Source organism: Curcuma longa, unplaced genomic scaffold (assembly GCF_044706935.1).
Source record: "Curcuma longa cultivar G26 ecotype Majalengka, Jawa Barat unplaced genomic scaffold, ITB_CL_G26_1.1 contig_28588, whole genome shotgun sequence".
Classification (NCBI taxonomy): Eukaryota; Viridiplantae; Streptophyta; class Magnoliopsida; order Zingiberales; family Zingiberaceae; genus Curcuma; species Curcuma longa.
In genome coordinates this window covers 1-22,130 of record NW_027433750.1, presented here as the reverse complement: position 1 = coordinate 22,130, position 22,130 = coordinate 1, and the positions used below count along the sequence as shown (strand labels likewise).

At 34.5% G+C, this 22,130-nt stretch overlaps 1 protein-coding gene across 1 annotated transcript; it reads left to right on the top strand.

The window, feature by feature from the left end:
• Window positions 1-268: 268 nt before the first annotated feature.
• On the top strand, window positions 269-22,114 carry LOC141819313 (alpha-mannosidase-like; the record flags this gene model as incomplete). Its single annotated transcript, XM_074706649.1, is given in 27 exon segments — window positions 269-357; window positions 435-609; window positions 2,679-2,798; window positions 2,868-2,960; window positions 3,038-3,109; window positions 3,298-3,411; window positions 5,924-6,024; window positions 6,612-6,705; window positions 6,785-6,952; window positions 7,046-7,129; window positions 8,613-8,678; window positions 8,827-8,883; window positions 9,949-10,168; window positions 14,228-14,364; window positions 16,321-16,389; window positions 16,473-16,532; window positions 16,621-16,692; window positions 17,751-17,798; window positions 17,906-18,025; window positions 19,008-19,073; window positions 20,379-20,491; window positions 20,585-20,669; window positions 21,259-21,369; window positions 21,438-21,533; window positions 21,611-21,658; window positions 21,724-21,792; window positions 22,043-22,114. Coding segments are annotated over 27 exon segments (2,619 nt in total), but the record flags the coding sequence as incomplete, so codon positions are not given.
• Window positions 22,115-22,130: the final 16 nt, after the last annotated feature.

Sequence of the window (22,130 nt, the reverse complement as noted above, 5' to 3'; positions counted from 1 at the left end):
TACAGAATCAGGTGAGGTTGTATTTGCCAGTTCTTGGAGACCCAGCATGACCCTTGTGCAGCAATAGAACTGGCTTCCCCATTCAGATTCTTTTGTTCTAGTAAGACTGATTGAATTGGAAGCGAACTAAAGTTTCACCTTTAACAATCAAATAGGATATTATAAATAGTACCTTGGATTTATCTCGATATTCTATCTTTTTTGTATATCTTTAAATGTTTCAAATTTCTGGACTGGTTATAATTCTCATTGTCTTTTGCATTGCCAGGCCTTTTTCCAAAGATGGTGGAGAGAGCAAAGTGATAAAACTCAAGAAATAGTGAGAAAACTTGTTGATTCTGGACAGTTAGAGTTTATGTATGTACTTGAACTCATCTGTAGTTTGGTTATAGCTATTATACTCAGCATCCTTATTCTTTAAAATCATGTTTTAGAAATGGTGGCTGGTGTATGCATGATGAAGCCACAGTGCATTACATTGATATGATTGATCAAACAACTCTTGGCCATCAGATGATCAAGAAACAATTTAACAAGGCTCCTCGTGCTGGATGGCAAATAGATCCTTTTGGTCATTCTGCTGTACAGGCTTACTTGCTAGGAGTAGAGGTGGCGTACAACCCCCTCCCTCTCAGACATACATACACACAAATACACTCATGAATGTGCTTGCTGCACACACAAAAATCAATTTGGAAACTCGTTAAGTTATTCCACATGGAAAATGAAAAATTAGTATGTTTTTTTGTATGGAAAGTGGAACGCTAGCATTTATTAACCACTCATCCCAAGGCTTTTCTTATGGTGCTTATCATGCAACTATGCTTTCTAGAGATCTATCTCCTAGTGATATTAAATGTAGGATGTACTTGTACAAATTCTGATCTTATAGTTTATCAAATGTTAAGTTCTGTATGCCAACTTCATTATGAAGGTGTGTGTTTGGTATATTTGTTTTCTACGTGTATTATGTATTAGGAATTTGAGTTTTACTTCAGTATATCAAATCTTGGAATTGTTTGTTGAATGCACTCTTTTTATTATTTTCGATACCCTTTTTTTCTTCCTTTCAACATATAAAACCATTGCATTCATTAATATGTAGTCAAGGCTTGATTAGTTAATCTTTCATTTACTAGTTTGTGGAACTTCAAAGAAGATTATGAACTAGGTAGTCATGGGGAAAAGCCAAGGAAAAAAAAAATTCTAGGATTAGTTGACGTGCATAAATCATGTTGAGCCATGTATTAAATTATTGTTAGGAAGCTATACTCCTGAGCCACCACATGAGATGGACAAAAAGTTGACTATTTCTATGCGCTAGTGGGTCAAAATCCAACCAAAGTGGTGCAAACCAACAAGTCTAGGTGAACCAGTGTGTTTATCGCTGAATAGTCCAATCCAAGGGCATAGATTAAACCAAGAAGTGTGCAACACAAGAGACAACCCAATTAAGTGTGTAGATTGGTCTAGATAAGGGCCAGAGCAGGCTGAGTAGATTCACTTAAAGTCAATTAAAAACACCAAGCAAGTGGCAAGTCCTCTCTCTTGTAATAACCTTCTTTCTCCCGGTAGATGAAGCTCCTATCTTCCTCCCTGTAGATGAAGCTCCTACCACTTGATTTACAAATTCCATTGGGAAGATTTTGGTGATCTTGTTTTATAATCGAATGGGCCACAAACTCTTCCTTGACAGTGCAAGTTGTAGTAGAGTAGACAACCTCATTGTATTCTAGAGGAATTTACCAAACCTAGTTGCATACCATTGGTGGCGTCAAATTAAACCAATTGAAAGTAGTTATAGATTTCTATGAATCAACAAGCCATCATTCCAATCCACAGACAACAAAATTTTAAACAAATTCCCACAGGTTTGCTTTGAGACTAATAAAGGTATTTTGAATGGTTAAAGATTTAATTATAAAAGTCAAAGTTTCATTTTGCACAAACCCTAAGACAAATAACAAAGATACAAGTTTAACAACTTCATAACCTTAATCAAGCAAGCACAATAATAATGAAAAATCATGCTCGCGTAGTCCTTGTAAGTTGTAAAGATGCAAGAAATTAGATCCTGAAATCTACAAAGTTCACAAAAAATAATGTTTCAAATGATCAAACTATGATACTTAAATAGCTCAAAAGATTCATTATTTTTGATTGCCAGAGCAGCAGTGATCCCTTGATTAACACCGCTCCTTGGTGGAATGGTCAAAACCAGTCGTGCTTAACAATGGTTTAGAGTTCATATGAATGGTCTGAAATCTGGGAGCTCTGCCAAAGGATCTCTCTTGATCTATTTATCTCTAAAATTTTTCCCTTTTTAGTTGCTTGATCACAAAAAGATTTTAACCATATCTAGCCATATATTTTGTACTTTTCAATTCTTGTATTAATTTTCTATTCCAGTCATGCTAAGTTTGGTGCATAAGTGATTTCTTTATTCATTCAGTGGATTGGTGGATAGGGCATTTTCGGTTTTCAATATGGATTTTCAAGAAGCTGATAATAATGATGATGGCTATTAACTCAAGAAATGACATTTGTTTTACTATATTTTGGAGGCCAGTCCTAAAATTTACATGTTAGAATTAAGAAGCTATAGATTATCTATTATTACTTGAGATATGCAACTTTCATAGAAAAACTACACCATCTTTGCATTATTTCTTTTGCAGCTTGGTTTTGATTCTGTACACTTTGCAAGGATTGATTACCAAGACAGGAAAAAGCGTAAGTTGGACAAATCTCTTGAAGTTATATGGCAAGGATCAAGAACATTTGGTTCTTCTTCACAGGTTGACTTTCTTCCCTTCTGCTTTAAAGGTTTGTTTCTTTTACTATATTTTGACATAGTGTTGCCCCAGATTTTTGCAAATGCCTTTCCTGTCCACTATAGTGCTCCAAGTGGGTTTAGCTTTGATATAACTGATGATGACAGCACCCCCATACCAGTGCAGGTAAGAATTTTCAGTCCAGAAATTCGATACATTAAAAGTTAATAACAATCTCTTATTATCTAGACAAAACATTGCAGGATGATCCTCTTATTTTTGATTACAATGTTGAAGAACGTGTAAATGACTTCATTGATGCTGCTATGACTCAAGTATGCTAGGATGCTACTTCCTTTCTCCATTACAAAATATTTGTTTTAGATCCCCTCCCTGTTTCTTCTAGACAAGGAAGCTATTGTCCACTGTGTTTGCAGTTACTAGTTACAACATTATATTTTGTATTTTTATGAGTTTAATATCAGTAAACATTATGGGAGCCTTATTTCAATCAATACTTTAGGCTAATGTGACAAGGACAAATCATATCATGTGGACTATGGGTGATGACTTTAAGTATCAATATGCAGAAGCTTATTTTAAGCAAATGGACAAGCTGATCCATTATGTCAACAAGGTAAAATCACTTGTAATTTAATAAGCACTTTTTGTCAAGAACTTGCAAATTTGCACTATAGTTGCTCCTTTATTTGATCAAGCACAGTTCTTGACGTACAAGTTTTTTCTCATTGTTTTATTAAAAATTAATGCTAAATTGACCTGATAATGGTCAACCTGATTTATTTCTTAGTTTTTCCTTTCCCTTTTTTTTGAGTGAGATAAAAACGCCACAGCATATTTGAGTGAGGAGATAAGAAGCTTGCTTTCACAATAGCGAAGGTGTTTTTTGTAGCTTGGTTTTTTGTTTTGGTTTCACATGGTTGAGTTTAATACTTTTTCTGTTGTGTTTAAAAGCATATGCAGTTTTGCCTCTCATCATGTATGATAGAAAAGAGGTTACATAACCAAGTCCAAGAATTATATACACAACATTCATGAGAAGAACACCATATTTTGTCATTATGGTTTTCAGTTTTTGGATGAACCCAAGCATATCCTATGGTTGATAAAGAGGTTGATATATCCAAGCAACATCTTATGTGTGAGGATGAGTTTCAGTTGACTTGTATCATAATAATTGTATAAATGAACATCACATTCATGCAACTCCTAATTTTGATAACCACAAAAGACTTATTCTGACATTTCAAAAATATATAGAAATGCACACTGTTGTATTTCATAGTTTGTCTGTTTCCATCTTTCTCTGTCGGTAAATTTAGTTCAATTTATAGCTATTTTCATGCTCAAATGCTGAATCATAATGGTATTACGAGCTCTATAAAATTTACCTAAATTCTTCTATAAGCATTGGTTGGTTTAGTGAGTCAGGATGGTTAGTTCTTGGTGATGTTCTTGTTGGGTTGATGTGAATAGAGTTGTCCATTTGTATCTAACTATTTCCTTTTGTCATTTCAGCAAGTAACTTTTCAACAAATTCTTTTAAACTTCCTAGATTACCAATCTAGTTCTTATGATCCTGACCTTGCCCTCCATATTAGAGTTTGAATTTGTAAGATTCTCATGCACGGCATGAACATCTCCAACATCAGTGGAGTCATTGCCTCTCATCATTGCCAGCATAAGATTACTGACTAGTTTGATAACTAAAATTAGGAAAGAGAGTCTGTGAACTAGGACAAGGTTTAATGTTTCATTCTGAGCGGGATATTGATCCTCGGTTAGAATGAAACTGTTATGATTTCTGTAATGGTGAGTTGGCACATGATGTTGGTCTCACTAGTTATGAGGAGAAGTGGAATAAAAAAAGAAGACAAAGGAGAGGAGGTGATGGTGACAACTTACCTCATTGAAATTCAAGGGTAGGGAGAGGAGGATGTGATATGTACAGTGACTTGTTGAAATCCATCAACCGACCCACTTGACAATATGTGTCAAATTAATTGTCATTTAAGTATATATTTATCAATTTTTTTCTTCTAAGGTTTAACTAAGCTCTTTAATGAATTAAGTTATGTCACATAAAAATTGTTAATATTTTTTGAAATGAATTATCTTCATAAATGAGTCAATTCATGTCAAATCCATTTATATATTTGGGTTGCATCGTGTCACTTTTCGGGCATTTCTTAATCATATTTCAGCTTGAGTTGGGTCATGCGATCAAGTTGTGTCTAATATTGCCTGCTTTGGGAGAGTGTCAAGGGACCTTTGAGACATGGTTAAATTGTATACTGGAGAAAGCTAACAAGCAAGGAACATAGGCAAATCCAAGGTTGAGAACTAGATTAAACTTGTACCATTTGATCATGGAGTTGCATGACTTGGTTGGTTATTTTGTGAGAAAGAAGAAAAGAAATATAAAATAATTACTTGCTTTAATGAATAAAAAAAGAGGCCTTCTTGGTAAGCTTTAGGATAATCTGGCCTCATAAGACTCGAACAAAATAAATTTAGTATGTTGGAACAGTAAAACTAAAAAAATAAATTAAATTAAACACCAGATCTAAAGCAAATAGAATAAAAGTACATTTTAGGCAAGTAAAAATAAAATATAAAAAACAATTTATTTTAAGATGATGTATTTTCTTTGCTTCACTGTCAGAATTTATTATCTTTTTAATAGCTACCTATTTATTTTGTGTTACTGAATCAAGCTGCATATCATTAAGGTGCTGCGGTTTCATAAACCTGTAGTGTACAAATCAATGTCCTAGAACAATTATTATTATTATTTTAATTAAAAATACTGTTCTAATAATGAATATGTTTTGTCATACCTGGAAAACTAGCAGAAAAATCATGGCATGAAGCCTTCTCAACCTTCATTAGCATTTAAAAACATTCACTGCATGATATGGGCTGTTAACCAGTATGTAATGCATTTTGATGCTCATTTACTGTTGCTTATATGGCATTTGCACTATCTACTGTCCAAAAACATATAGTTCATAAATTTATTAAATTTTGTACATAACATCTAATTTCTGCCAAATTAATCAGATCCAATACTTGTTTTTGTTAGAAACTAATATTGATTCTCAGTGATCTAATACAAGTTAGCACAGGATGGTCGTGTTCATGCATTATATTCTACTCCATCTATTTACACTGATGCAAAAAATGCTGAAAATGGATCTTGGCCGCTGAAAACTGATGACTACTTCCCGTAAGCATTCTTCACTTACCACTTTCATATGAATGATGAGTTAATTGCAAGGTATATTGCAACCTTTACAATTTCTAACAAGTTCTTCCTACCTTTTAATTTTAATAGACTAACCAATTTTTATTCTTGAGCAATTGTTACCCCGCCATTAATTTGTCATCCACTTTGTTAAGTAATGACATGGCATCTTATATGCGATCAATTAATTTATTTTTTCAATAATTAATTGATACAATAAGATGAATTAGTTAATTTTTAGCCAAGCAAGCCAAGATTATTATACTTAAAAAATTATCATATTTTGAGGTTCCATGTCCCAATTTAATGGTAAATGGATGATATATCTAATGGTGAGATGGAATTCTTAAGGGTTAAATAGATTAGGTTAGATATGTTGAAATTGAAAGGTGGAGATGGTTAAAAGTGGTTTGGGTACATTGTGCAATGAGTTTAAAAATAGATTAGGATAGATTTGCTAAAATTGAAATGTGGAAATAATTTGTCTAAAATGGTAAGGCTGGGAATTGTTTTGCAATAAACCCTTAAATAAATAATAATTTTAATGTTAGTTGCATTACTGTTCACAGATATGCAGATTCACAAAATGCTTATTGGACTGGGTACTTTACTAGCCGCCCTTCATTAAAGCGTTATATCCGCATGTTAAGTGGATATTATCTGGTAGGATTATACTGCTTATAACATTTGATCACCAGAGGTCATGTATATATTTGAACTATGATATAACAAATTTCTATAGGCAGCACGTCAGATTGAATTTTTGGCAGGGAGGACCTCATCTAATCTATCTACCTTAAGCTTAGGAGAAGCCCTGGGGATCGCTCAGCATCATGATGCTGTCACTGGAACAGCAAAACAGCATACAACTAATGACTATGCAAAACGCCTTTCTTCTGGTGCTTCGGAGGTTCATGGAATTTGAAAATACATTATCTTTCCTATTACTTTAAAAAAAAACTTTTTCTCTTCCTAACATTAAAACTTGATCCACCTCTTATAGGCTGAAAAGTCCATTGACTTGGCTCTTTCTTGCATAACTAGTTCGAGAAACTATTGTGCATCTGCAGCAGTGAATTTTAGTCAGGTTAGATGCTCTGTTTTTCATTATTATGAATCTGTGACAGTCATCCATCGCATTTGCAAAGAGGTTAGTTGGGTATGAACATGTTGTTTTTCTTTACTGTGGTTTTTCAATCTGGAAGCAGACAAACATATGCAAATACCCCATGAAAGAAATCTATTTTCTAGGGACTAAATGGGCTTAACAATGGAGATTAAATAGTTTTTCCTTGCAGTGGAGATTAAATATGCTGTCCTCTAATCTCTCATGCATCCTCTATAATTTTAAATAAGCAGTTAACCACTTAAAGACTTCCTTTAATGAACAAAAAACCATAAATCTAAAAACTTATAAAAGCTTAAAATTCAATTCCTAATACTAAAGGAAAGAAATAATCCTGTTTTTAGTGGAGTCAGATTAGTTAATAGATCAAATTATAAAATAAACATCAAACAAATTAAATTACATTTCTACCAAAACTTTTATTCCTAGTCTCCAAGGTTTAAAATATCGAGTCGTGTCGAAGTTTCGGTCCCGGACCGGGACTATATAGTTTCGGTACCGTATCGTATCGTGTTGGTATAGTTTCGGTATTTTTAAAATATAAAATATATTAACTAAAATAAAAAAATTTAATCTAAACATTTAAAAATGAAAAATAAAATATTTTTTTAAAAAATAATAGGATAATTTTAAGCCTCTTTAAATTATCCTCAACTATAGCTAGGAGTTGATTATTAAAACCTTATTAAAACCTAATTGAGAAAAAAAAGCCGACCGAGCGACTGGCTACGCGCAACCGAGGGCGCGCTTGGCCCGCGCGACGCCTTCGGAGGCGTCGCCGGATCCAGATGACGGTTTCCCTGCCGGAACGCCTGTGCCGGTGTCAGTCCACTGGCGGAACGAAATTTTTCGCTGGTATCGAGCGATACGACTCAAGATTTCAATCCTTGGATGAGACTATCCTCGGATTGGAAGCCACGCTGATACCATGTGAAGGGGAAAATATTCCATATTAGAGTACCCTAGGTGACCCCTCACTAACTTTATATGCTATTAACAAAGATGAGATATTACAGACACACCCCCTAACTTACATATTCACATGGATGATCCACAACAAATATATTTATTGAAATTTTGAGCGGAATCCTTTTTTTTTTTTTGTGTAACATTAGATTATTAGCCGATCCCACTTAGTGAGATAAGACTTAGTTGTTATTTTTGGTAACGTTAGATCATTAGCCGATCCCACCTAATGGGATAAGGCTTGGTTGTTGTTGTTGTTGTGTAACATTAGACATGAACAATATCTATGCTCTTGCTTGAAGGAAGGGTTAGAATGGATAGTCCAGCTTGAAGGGAGGGTTAGAATGGATAGTAGGTATTGTAAATTAAGCATCAAGTTAAGAGCCTATGTATACAGTGTAACTATTACTTTTCTGTTGATATTGATTGTAGTTACTAATTTACTCTCAATTTGTTCAATGTCTTCTTAATTTGGCAGTGCAACTTGTTGAACATAAGCTATTGCCCTGCAACTGAAAAAGTTATTTCTGAGGAGAAAAGCTTAGTAAGTCAAACATATTTTTCCTTTGTCATGAGTTTTGAAAGGATTTGGGTTTGCAAAATCAAACATTGATCTCCTTTGTTGTGAGATTAGAAAGGATCTGAATTTTCTGAATTAAACATTGAGGGGTATTCTCATTGTTTTTCTCCAGGTGGTAGTGGCATATAACCCCCTGGGATGGTATCAAACTGACTTTGTCAGGATCCCTGTAAGTATATTTATCTAACTATATTGATGATATCATAAAATCCTTTTTCATTTATTCTTGTATAGATCTACAAAATAGAGGCCAGTTGATAAAAGAGAGTTAAATTGGTTTGTTGTCATTAACCTATCTTTGTATTTGGTAGTTTGAAATTAGTAGCATTCAAGGACGGTGTCTAGTGATCATGGACTTCTCATCATCTAGATAGGCTTTGCTTAGTGAATGTATTTGCGCTAACTTTTGGTGATTATGGCAATCTCAAAGTGACTCGTTAGAACTTTCTTCTGTTTCTTATTTATCTTAGACATTTGTAACTTATTTTTTTTTGTACTCATGGAATACTAATCTGTATTGCTATTTCGTTGTTTAGTGAACTAACTGCAATGAGTTGTTTCTGATGCTCTTTCTTGAGACTAACACAGTAGTTTGTATAATTATCAGAAATGAATTGGAATGTCTGAGTGTAAAAAGTGATTATGTTAAAGAGAGAACAATTATCTTTTATTCTATTTTTTCTAGACAAAAAAATAATTAAGCCCCTAAAGATTAGTTTTGGTACATGTGTTATTTTCTTTAATTTCTGCACCACCACCACCACCACCATGTTGAACCATGGGATCTCCATGGGAGCAGCAATCAACACGATGAACCATGTGAATGGACTTTCACCATCAATGATGCACCACCACCACCACCACCACCATGTTGAACCATGGGATCTCCATGGGAGCAGCAATCAACACGACGAACCATGTGAATGGACTTTCACCATCAATGATGCACCGACACTTATGTATGCTGGTTATTGCTGAAATAATCTTGTACAGGCCGTCCAATAAAACTAGGCACTGGAAAGAAACCTTAAAGCTTTACTCAAATATTTTGGATAATCATAGCTTGTCAAGACCTCATTTGTATGTTAATTTTGATTTTGCACTGTCTGATTGGACCTGCTTAATTATAGTTGATGCATATTTGCAATTTTCAATTGCCTGGTCAAATATATAATACTTGTGCATTCAGAAAAGATACTTTCTGGTTTGTTGTTTAGATTGTTCCTTGTATCAGGTGAATGATGACAAACTTGCTGTGTGGGATTCCGATGGAAACTCTATTGCCACACAACTTGTAGAGGTGGACAATGTAACAAGCTATCTGAGAAGACTATATGTTGAGGCTTATCTTGGAGTCTCGCCAAAAGAAACACCAAAGTATTGGCTAATTTTTCAAGTTTCTATCCCTCCAATTGGATGGAACACTTACTTCATTTCGAAAGATTCTCAAAAAGGTAGATTTCGTACCTGCTAACTGCTTATCTTTGCTTTACTTTCTATTTCAAATTTTATAATAAGCTTTTACACATTTTTCCTTTTGAAGTTTGGATTTATGCAGGCAGAGCAGGAAAATTCTTTAAATGAAATGTGAAATATTCGAATACACCATTATATTAAATGAAGTGGTAACTAAAGTATATAGGTTGTGCCTGGCATCAAATTTTACTTTCTTATTATTATATTAGGAATATATTTACCTTGTATACTAAATTTTTGTAGCGATTGAATCATTGCCCTTGTTAATACTATGAATGCATACTTATCCTTTTTGTTACAGCTTGAGCTCTTTCAGGGTAAGGTTTATTAATCACATGCAACATCAGTTTATTGACCACATGCAATGTCTCTTCTTGTTTACCATCCCTACTGAATGTTCTTCCTCTTGCATTGGTGCAGTAATAGGGTAATAGGTTTTGTTTTAAAATCCTTTGGGCGTTGGGCTTTGTTTCAGCCTCATTAAGTTTGGTTGGCTACAATTTGACATTTTATTCTATTTTAGGACATATCTCTTCCATAATGACTATAAGAGGTCATATATATGGACTTAGATTGAGATGCACAATGCTCACGGGAAGGACATCATACCTTATATTGTCAATGTAGGGACCTATCACGATAGGGACTGGACATCTCTTTGGGATTTACAAGTTACCTATGTAACTTTGTAAGCACTTAGGTGAAGACCTTCTTGACATGCAACTCCTAATATGCTAATTTTGCATGATTTATCCCAACATTTGGTGAAAATATGTAAACTACTAGTGTGCTCTCATGTGTCATCAGATGTGGGTACGGGTAGAATGCAGCGCGCCATTTGTTATTTTGTGTCCTCATATCACTATATGGAGTTGGAAAATAAGCATCTTCATTTATGAGTTAGTTCTATGCCAAAACTTTATATCGACATTTCACTTTGTTAGGGTTAGGGTTAAGATTGTCTTTTTGGGCTTCTAAGGTTTTATGGGATCACTAGTACTTATCATATAACAATTCTAGGATGAGTTGGGCTAGTTAATTTTCCTCATGGTGGTCGCCTGTAAGTATGGTTTGAAATCTCATACTGCACTAAGTGAAATGGTCGAACTGTATAAGATACTAAAACTCGATATTAGTTGGCATAGACAATATCTTCTTTTGCTTCATCTCTTCCTCCTTCAACCTCCAATTCACCATCAACACCATGCATTGGAATGTTAGCACGACACTAAAACAATATCATTCCAGTCAAAAATTGAAACTTTGGCACGATTCGAGATTTTGAAAATTGAGGCCAAGTGTCAATTAGTCTGCTTGATTGCCAGAATGTAGGTCTTAGGTACTGCATGAGCTCAACAACCACATAAGGCCTCTTCTATTGACCTTAGGCAAGCAACTTAGCCTGTGTTTGCCTAAGACTATTAATGAAATGAATAAGGGTTGCTCAAAGTCTAGTCCAATATTCAGTGCATGTGAAGATATTTGACCTTACTTTGATATTCAATTACGATTCAAGATGAATGATTTTAAATTATCCGCCTATTGTATTATTGATGTGGCATGCTTTTCTATTTGTCTTTATTTTATTTTGGACCATTCTGTGATTGATTTTATTCTTATTCTTTTTGAGCCAAACTACATTCTTTGAGGGTGAGACTTAGAAGACAAGAAAAAATGATGCACAAACTACATTCTTTGAGGGTGAGACTTAGAAGACATTACTTTTATTCTTTACTCATTGAGAAGGACTGCCAAATTAAAGATATTAACAACTTGCTTGATGTTAAACTTCTTTTCATGGGAGAGAATGATGGGGTTTAAAATTAGATAGTTTTAATTTTAAAGATATGAAATAGGAAGTTTTAGTATAAAAAATTTGTTTTTCAATACCTAATATTATGCTTCTATTATTCAATATTCACTGGATAAAACTTGGACACTAGTTTTAGGAGAATAGATTAGGATAATGAATCATTTTTCGTTCTATAAAAGGGTGCACAAATCCTCATATATAAGTCCTCACATAAATTTCTGATGTGAGATCGTACTGTACTATTATGGTGCTCCATCAACACTCCTCAATAGCCACAGCGTTGATGTTAAACCTTTTCCAACAAACCTATCCATAATATTATGTTTATTAGCATTTTAAATTAATGAAAATTCTATTCACATAAATTGGGATACTTTTATCTCATTTTTCGTTCTATAAAAGGGTGCACAAATCCTCATATATAAGTCCTCACATAAATTTCGACATTATGGTGCTCCATCAACACTCCTCAATAGCCATTTTTTCACACTTATTCTTTACTCATTGAGAATGACAATACCTAATATTATGCTTCTATTATTCAATATTCACTGGATAAAACTTGGACACTAGTTTTAGGAGAATAGATTAGGATAATGAATCATTTTTCGTTCTATAAAAGGGTGCACAAATCCTCATATATAAGTCCTCACATAAATTTCCGATGTGAGATCGTACTGTACTATTATGGTGCTCCATCAACACTCCTCAATAGCCAACCTAGCTTCAAATTGGAACCAAATTGGATCTAAGCATCACTAGATCACAATTTAAACATGCCAGCACAGCTTTAATTAATTTTATTCACACCAACAACCCCTAATTAACTCCTCTAACCCCTTATTCAGACATTGGAATATGATATCTGATGGTTTATTTTCTTTGTTTACTGCCACAATTCTTTTATACATTTTTTAAATTGCTATCATTTTTGGTTTGTTGGAAGTCTGCATCATTTCTTGCCCTATGTAATAACAAATCCTTATAAGCATAGTCTAGCTTGACTTGCAAGGATGTTAAACCAAAAAAATATAAATCACTACTTCTTTTACACAATTTAGCTTTTAGATGAGTGATTAGCCAAAGTCTCTTCATCAAACTATAATTTGTTTGGTTACTTCTCTATTTATTTGCATGAATATCATCTTTTATAAGCTTCATTAATATCTCCTTGTTGAGTAATAGATCCAACATATTTAAAATTCTTTAAAACTACACAAGACACCATTTATTTAGTCTCACATGGTGAATTGGTGGCTATAAAGAAATTTTGTAGGTTTAATAGCAACCACTAGTAGGGGTGAGCAAAAATTCGGTTAAACCGACTGAATTAAAAAATTCAGTTCGGTTATTTCAGAATTTCAGTTATTTTTTTTAAAAAAAATCGGTTAATTCGGTTATTTTTGTTTGGTTTTAATTTTAAAATTCCTTATTCGGTTAAACCAAATAAACCGAATTAATCAAACTAGAAAAATAATTTATAAATTTTAAGTAAATAAATTTATAAATCCCTAATTAATTAGTAAAATTTTCATAATATTTAAAAAATTATGTTAATTCGGTTTTCGACCGAATTAACCGATAAAATATCGGTTCGGTTTGTTCGGTTTTTATTAGAAAATTCGGTCGGTTCGGTTGGTTCGAAAAAAATCAGTTTATTCGGTTTTCGGTTAATTCGGTTCGGTTCGGTTTTAACCAAATACTCAGCCCTAGCCACTAGTAACTCAGTTTTAAACATTTTGTGCTAGTGATGAGCTTGATAAGGTAATGGTTTAGTTCCCTTATCTAAGTAGTTTGTGTTAATTGGTATTAGGGAAGACCTAATCTTAGGCATGTAGGAGTTGAAAAGAGCTATGTGTGATGGTGTAGCCACCATTGAGTCTCACATGCCATTGATTAGGGATGATTTTGGGCTTCGAGGATCTTGATGCACATGCCAAGCCTTAAGTCGAGGAAATTGCAACTTTATCTGGTCCCACAAAGTGAATTATTGGCTAACAAATAAGCTTTCTAAGTTTAGATGAATAGCTATAACTACTTCGACGTGACCGTAATGCAATTGTGCTGTATTTTTATCTGATTCAATGTGCTTTCTGCTAGGATGTATTTGAAATAAGTTTAATTTAGACGTGACCGTAATACTTTTACTTTCAATTGGTCAAAATATATGATTGAAGAGTGCTACTGATTGCTTTTTTTTTTTTTTTTTTTTTTGTGAACCCAGAAGTTGCTCACAGTGAATACACTTCTGGTTATGCTACTCTGGAGAATGAGACCATTGAAATAGGGCCAGGTCCTTTTAAATTGCAATTTTCATCAACTACTGGACAACTTAAAAGAGTTACAAATCACAGAACGGGAGTAAGTATGTTTCCATTTAAACAACGTTTTCTTTAACCATAATTCCACGAGATGTTCATGTGCCATCTCCATTGTCATCTGAATGCTAAAAGGTTGTCAGGTTTTAATTTCCTAATCAGGCTCCCTTTCCAATAAAAGAGTTTTGCTATCTACTTGTATGAGCAACATAGAATGATAGAGCAGGGATGTCGATGGGTTCTGATAACCCAAATCTGAACCGAGGAATCTGTCCTCATTTTAGGTGCTTTAACATATATGTATCTTATACAAATATGATAGCTGGCTGAATTCTGTCCTGCAAATGTACTGATTCTTTAAGGCACCATTCTCAACATTCATATATAACTGAGCTCTTATGCTCGCTGAACGATAATTTCTTTGCCCTTTGTTCTTGTTCTTACTGAAACAGTAATTTTTGGTTCTTTGTTTGTTTGCTTTTTATGTCGACATATAAGCCTGTAGATATGTTTGCATGGTCAACTAAGTCATGCCTAAGGGATAATAAAAGATATATATTCCAGTTGGTTTATTACCATGCAGAATGGATAAGATGAATACAAATCTAAAGAATGAGTCGTGCTTAAAATTTAAAGCAAGGTCTTTAATATTTATGAAAAGATTGCATTTCTCATCTACGTTTCTCATCTATATTTGTACTCATTACCATATTTGTACTCATTACTGAGAATTTGTTAGAAAGATACATAAATACCATAGGTATGCATTGATGGTACAGCCAGGTGGAACTTGACCTGACATGGGCCATGCCTAGCATGGGGAGGCTTTGTTACCCGTGCCTACCCTAGTCTTTTGGCTCATGTGTCATACTTGATTTGGCATGGTTCATGACCTGCATGCCAGCCAAGCACAATCCATGGTGATCTAGTACGGTCCATCTATTATTATTATTATTATTATTTATTTTTTAATATAATTTTTTATATTGTCCTTTTTACAAAAAATAATTGAAAACTTTAAAAATCTCAATATATTACTTTCAAAATTTTTGAAAAATATCTATAAATCCTTTTTAATATTTTTCATTATTGATTATTTTTTATTATTTTGACAAATTTTTATTATTAAATTAATAGTTTGATGAGCCTGGGAATGTTGCAATGCTGTCTTGAGTCTTGCCCTAGCATGGCTCTTTTGGAATCGTGATCAGTCCGAGAATGACCCATTGTCACTTCTTCATAATACTATACTGTTTTGCAATATGCTATCAGATTCTTTAGTTTAGCAATGTCATGCTGAAGTTCAGCATATCTATTAAATAATTATGTGATCGACTCTTCTTATTGCATCTCTTGTTCATAACTGAAACATGCAATGGAGGATTGGACATGTAATCTGATAACTGCTTGCTTGAGGAATAGTCAGATTCTCATGTATTCATATGCTGAACTTAAATAGTCCTTCATAGGATGATTATTTGAATCTTTGGTAGGAACAATAAGAACACAAAAGGTTATCTTGAACATTGTTTTCACTATGAATTTCTGTCTTCCTCTTGTCAGTCGCTTATATAAATGTATAAACAAGAGAAATTCTGCATATAAGGCTTGCATGAATTATAAGCTTTGCGCTCTTGTTTAGTTTCTTTGCTACTTTTTCCATGTCATCATCAGCTTTAATGGATGGTGTATTTTGGAAGCTGAAGCTATTAGGATTTATGAAAACTAATATAAATTCCATGGATCTATATTTACTTAGAACTTCAAGAATGTCTTCCAGTTATTGAATTTTCTGTAAAGCTTCTTCTATGTTATACACTGAAAACTCATCTTTCAATGATGGGCATGCCCACTAATTCTCTTTTTTACCTTTTCAGTGTGAGGATATTAGTTTATGATGATGTTATTGCTTATTCTCAGTCTTGGATGCTGTTATTTTATGTATATCTCCTATGATTTGTTAAATGGCTTTAATCTATTTGTTGGATATTTGCATCAGATTGATATACCCATAACACAAAGCTTTCTGTGGTATGAAGCGAGCAGTGGAGATGAAGCAGATGGACAAGTACATGTTTTGGCTTTGTTGATGAGACGATGTGATCACACCATATTGTTTGTTGTTTTTCATTTGCACTATTTTTCTCCTAGGCATCAGGAGCATATATTTTCAGGCCAAATGGTGCACCACCAGTTCCTTCATCAGGATCAGTATGTTAATTGAAGTATCTTTTAGTCCCAAGGGTTTATATATTATCCAAACTAACCATAACAGGCTTGCATGGATATTTGTACTCAGGTACCATTGAAGGTTATACAAGGGCCTCTGGTGGATGAAGTTCATCAACAGTTTAACTCGTGGATTTATCAGGTGGTCCAAATTTCAATTTTACTAAGAAGATGCTACTAAAGGATACATTTCCTAAATTACATTCACAATTGCTGGGAGGAAAGAAACTCAAATCATTAATAGTGGGCATGTTAATCCATGATAAGGAGATAATAATTATTGTTAAGAAGACCAAGGATTGAAATGTTGAGTCGTGTTGGTTGGTGTGGGTGTAATTTACTGCCCACCATCAATCAGCATGCGAGATGCTTGGGCACTGACATGAGAGCGGCATTGTGCGACAAAAACATAGAGGGAGAGAGAGGAAGAGAAGAAAGACCAAGGGAGAGAAGAAGAGAGAAGCTATTGGAGAGAGGAGTAGCTTGGAGAGAGAGGGATGAATAACAGGTGTGGTGGACAGGCAACAGGTTCAGAGGGTGGGCAACGATGACGTTGTAGGCAATGGGATATGTGCTTTATTTTTTATTAAAATCCTTCAATTACATATAAAATATCAAGACTGTAATAAAAGAGTAATTTTATTGTTAAATATGTAATTTAATTATAAATGGTTTCCTTTGCGATCCAATTGTTTATAAGGCACTATCAAACAGGAATGACATAGAACCATATTTTTTTTAAACATATGACTAGTTGTCTTTATCTCTTCCTATTGGAGTGAGAAAAACCCATATTGTGATGTGTTGTATTAAAATTTGAATCTGTGTCATTTAGACCCCCCAAATTCACAGGAAATAATATGAATATAAATACCCTATAGTTAATGATCTTTTCCTATGTTCCTCAGTAAAAAATAGTGTCTAAATGCCTCTATGATAAGTTGACATGATATTTTGCCATTTAGGTGCCAAAGCTCAAAAAAAGAAGAAGAATTACATCATTAATATGAAAATCTATCTTTTAAATGTCGCCAGTTTTAGTCACACTCTCAATTTTCTAAGATTCACTGTATTTCTAGATATTGCTCATGTATATGCCGAGCTGATATGTTTCCTTTTCATTATTAGTTTACAGTTAAACTAGTTAACGATTCTTTTCTTATGGCTATTTCATGTTTGCTGAAACTTGAGTTGTTTCAGGTTATTAGAGTTTACAAAGAAAAGGAGCATGCAGAAATAGAATATACGGTTAGTTTAGTACTTTACCTTCATAATGGCATTTTTGACTAATACCTTTTTATTATTTTTATTGAATTGTTATCAACTTTTGCTACTGTTTACCACGTTTAATGAAGATTGGACCAATACCTACTGATGATGGCACCGGGAAGGAAGTCATTACTCAATTGACGACAAATATGGTCACGAATAGTACATTCTACACAGATTCCAATGGAAGAGATTTTCTGAAGAGGGTATACTCCACAATCCTACTCCTTATGCAGATAATGATAGAGAAATATTCCTATGTTTCTACTCTTTTGTGCTTACAGTGAAATGATAAGAGTGTTTTTAGCATGTTGCAATTCTTACCTGCTACTTTTTCACTATACTATCATATACGAATAGGAAAGGTCTTGCTACGATGGTTCGCCACTCTTCATAAGGATTACTGCTATAATCTGCACACAGGCTATGGTCTGTTACACCTGCAGTGGGTCGTCACAGCTATACACCACAAGTCGGTCCCAAGTTCATTCCAATGCGTACATGATCACAAGTGAACATGAATGAGTATGGTTAAACCCATAATATCAACTACAACTACAAACTGATGTAACTGATCACAAGTGAACATGAATGAGTATGGTTAGACACCCATATACTCTAGGTGTTGACCTCTTCACTCTTCAATTTTAGGATTGAGAGTAGTGCCCATGTTCATTCCAATGCGTACATGACTAACAAAGGTCACCCCAAGCATATGTACGATGTACAATCGAAGTGTTAATGCCAATATGATTGCTAAAATGATCCACAGATTGCTACAGACCATAGGAATCCACATCTGCAAGAAAGTCATCTACTGTTATATTGACACTTTCCACTATGTCTTGACCTAAGGTAATGAATTTATCTACCTTGTAAGTGTGTACCAATTTTATAACTAAAGATGCGGTGCATCAAAATAAATAAACAACTAGATTGACCTACATAACTACCTATAGAATTGCTCTTGTAATTGTCACCTTGAGTTAGTATGGCTTGTCAAGTTGTAATTGCAGTTGTTGCATGAACAATAATAACTTTATATGCATTCTACAAACTATATAGAAAACCTTTACCTTCTATGTAATTGCTTACACTGCAAATGTTCATGTGCCCTGTGTGTATACCTACTATGCTAACATCTTAAAATATATCCATAATCATGTTTTGTTGATTGAATTGTTTCAGGTCCGAGATTATAGAGCAGATTGGAATCTTCAAGTGACTCAACCAGTTTCAGGAAACTATTACCCGGTATTTATTTACTACTGGATGCACTTATCCTGGAGACAAGTTATTCCAATGCAAATGAACCTACTGGATGCACTTATCAAGAACCATGGATCTACGCCAACACAAATGAACCTACCTAAACAAAATAACAATGATTAAAAGCAAAATGCAACTCTACCCTCTCTAGCAAGCAAAATTCCCAAGCCCAACTAGACACAATCCTGAGCAAGAATGAGTGCTGCTGAAATTTAAGCATGAATTCTGATAGTTAAGCCAAAATAAATAAGGATTAAGGATTCTCGCCAAACTATAGTGTTGGATGACCAGAACAATGATTGACTCCAAACTAGAGGAAGTGGTAGATCCTACTTCTGTAATCGCTGTAAAATGGAGAAAAACTAAGGATTTGTAACGAATAGACAATCCAACACAAAGGAAACTCTAAGAGCCACTTAGCCAAGCTGTAGGAGTAGGCTGCTAACTGATCTAGTGGGATTGAAGGGAAAAACACACTGAACTCAGATCAAGAGAGGAAGGGGTAAATCTACTCATTAGTCACCTGAGGAGTTGGTGCCACCCTTTCTGTTTCGTCTACTGATCTACCCGAAGAGAGAGATCTATGGTGAGTGAGAGAGAGACTGAAGGGAGAAGCAAGGCAGAGATGCTGCTGGGAGAGGCAGTGATACCACTTTCTAGAAGGAAATGGTCACACAGGCTGATTGCATTGTGGTCAGCTGCATCCGAGGTAGGCAACAAATGCAGAGGTTGGGACTGAGAGAGGAAGATTATGGGCTGCCAGATAAGAGGGACAACTGCCACTGGACAACAGCTCCGATTGGTGGCTTTGCATTGATGGTGTAGTGCAGTGTCACGAAGAGACAAGAGGGGTGGAGAAGAATCAAGGATGGGGGTTATGCAGAGAGAGAAGAAAAATGGATTTAAATAACACTAAGCAACCCTAAACTCCACTAAATCAAGTATAACATTTTTGAACCAATTTGTTCCTAATATAAATCTGATTGAATTTTAAATTGGTTAATGTCCAAATTGAGCCTCTTTTAAACTCGAACCTCAACACAAGGTCCACTTGATAGACTCAACCAAAACCTAAAAATTAAATAAAGTAAAAAATATAATATATAATATATGAGGTAGGTTAAGGATCACAAATTATCTTCATATATCTGGTTCAATGTGATGCATGAGGCCTTGTGAGAATACAGCTACCCTTAAATTCTTGGATTACTAATACTAGAAGATTTTCATGCTTCTTTACTTGTTTAAAATAGCATACTTCTTCCTGATTAATTTTTTGTTAAATTACAGCTGAACCTAGGAATATACACAACAGATGGTAAATCTGAACTCTCAGTCCTTGTAGACCGTGCTGTTGGAGGTTCCAGCATTAAAGATGGGGAAATAGAAATTATGCTTCATAGGTTCCAACCTTTGATTTGCCAATTCCTTTCTAATTGTCTGGACTTGTTTCATTTACTTTTTTTTTTGTCTTCTAACCAACCACTACTTGGAAGGCGTTTATTGCATGATGACTCAAGAGGCGTTGCAGAAGCTCTTGATGAACAAGTTTGTGTGAATGATGCATGCGAGGGTCTTACGGTATGGTCATTTCCTGTCTATTGGACTTTCTACTGCTACTTTAAGTGATAACTGTATGCATTATCTAGACTATCTATCTATTTTATGCTTTCACTTGTCAAGTTGGTAATTTTATTCGTCCAGGACATGAGATATAGTTGGTTAAATTGATTAGCAGTCACAACAAATAAGTAGCCAGTTTTTCTTGTTTTTTGCCCCAACAATGTTCTGCCCAGGTTAGCCACCAGCATTTTCCTTCCCTCCACTTCTCTGTTCAGATATAAAGCCATACAAGATCCTAAGTGACCTCTCTACATCTTTGAACAGTCATCTGAGTATTTGAAAATTCTACAACTTTAATAACTTATCATTGTTCACCAAAATTATATTTCAGGCATTACTCTGTTAATCGTTCTTGATTGTGTTGTGACTTTAATTTAATTCACTTATCTGCTCATGCATGACCTGCTGGCATCAGCTTAGTGATTTGATTATTACCTCTATTGTTCAAGCTACTTTTTTTTGCTGCTCAGTCAGATTTTGATTTGAGAGAAAGTTCTACTGTAGGGCTTTCATTCCTATATTTCTGCTAATACTAATGGCATAATAGGTACGAGGGAACTACTACTTGAGTGTTGATCAATTTGGTAGTGGAGCTCATTGGAGGCGAACCTTTGGACAACAAATTTACTCTCCTCTTCTTCTAGCATTCACTCATGCGGTACAATATGCTTTTTGTTGACAAGCCTATTTCTTTTGTTCCACTGATGACATTCTGATTTCTTGTAGGATAAGGAAAGTTGGAAGTCCTCTCATGTGATGAACGCAACCATGATGGATCACGGTTACAATCTGCCGCCTAATGTTGCAATTATCACACTTCAGGTGTGATGTAGCTATATCAAATGCCCATTTATTTCTAAACAAACACTTCTCTTAACAAACAAGATCTTTATCTTCAGGATCTACATGATGGTTCTGTCCTCCTTCGTTTGGCGCATTTGTATGAGGTACAATGGTGGATAGCTTCTAAGACAATTTGCAATTGTATACTAACCCACTCAACTTTTCATAGGCCGGGGAGGATGTTCTTAATTCAAGATTGGCTAACATTGATCTGAAAAAGGTCTTTGCAGGGAAAACGGTAAATTCATCACTTTCCCAGATGATAAGCAATTGATTTTGATCGATAAACACAGATCTCAACAAACGATATAAACTTCTCTTTAATTTCCTTTTTCATATTCTTACACCATATCGTTTGCCTTGTATTATATATCAAACTTGGTACAATCAACTGCTGCAGTTGTTCTAACCATTATATATTCATCTTCTTTTTGCAAAAATTAAATCAGTGTGTCTATTGATGAATGTTTTGCTGCTACGGTTTGCAGATCAAAGAACTTAGAGAAACAAGCTTATCGGCGAACCAAGACAAGTCAGGAATGAAGATGAAGAAGTGGAGAGTTGCAGATGATCCTG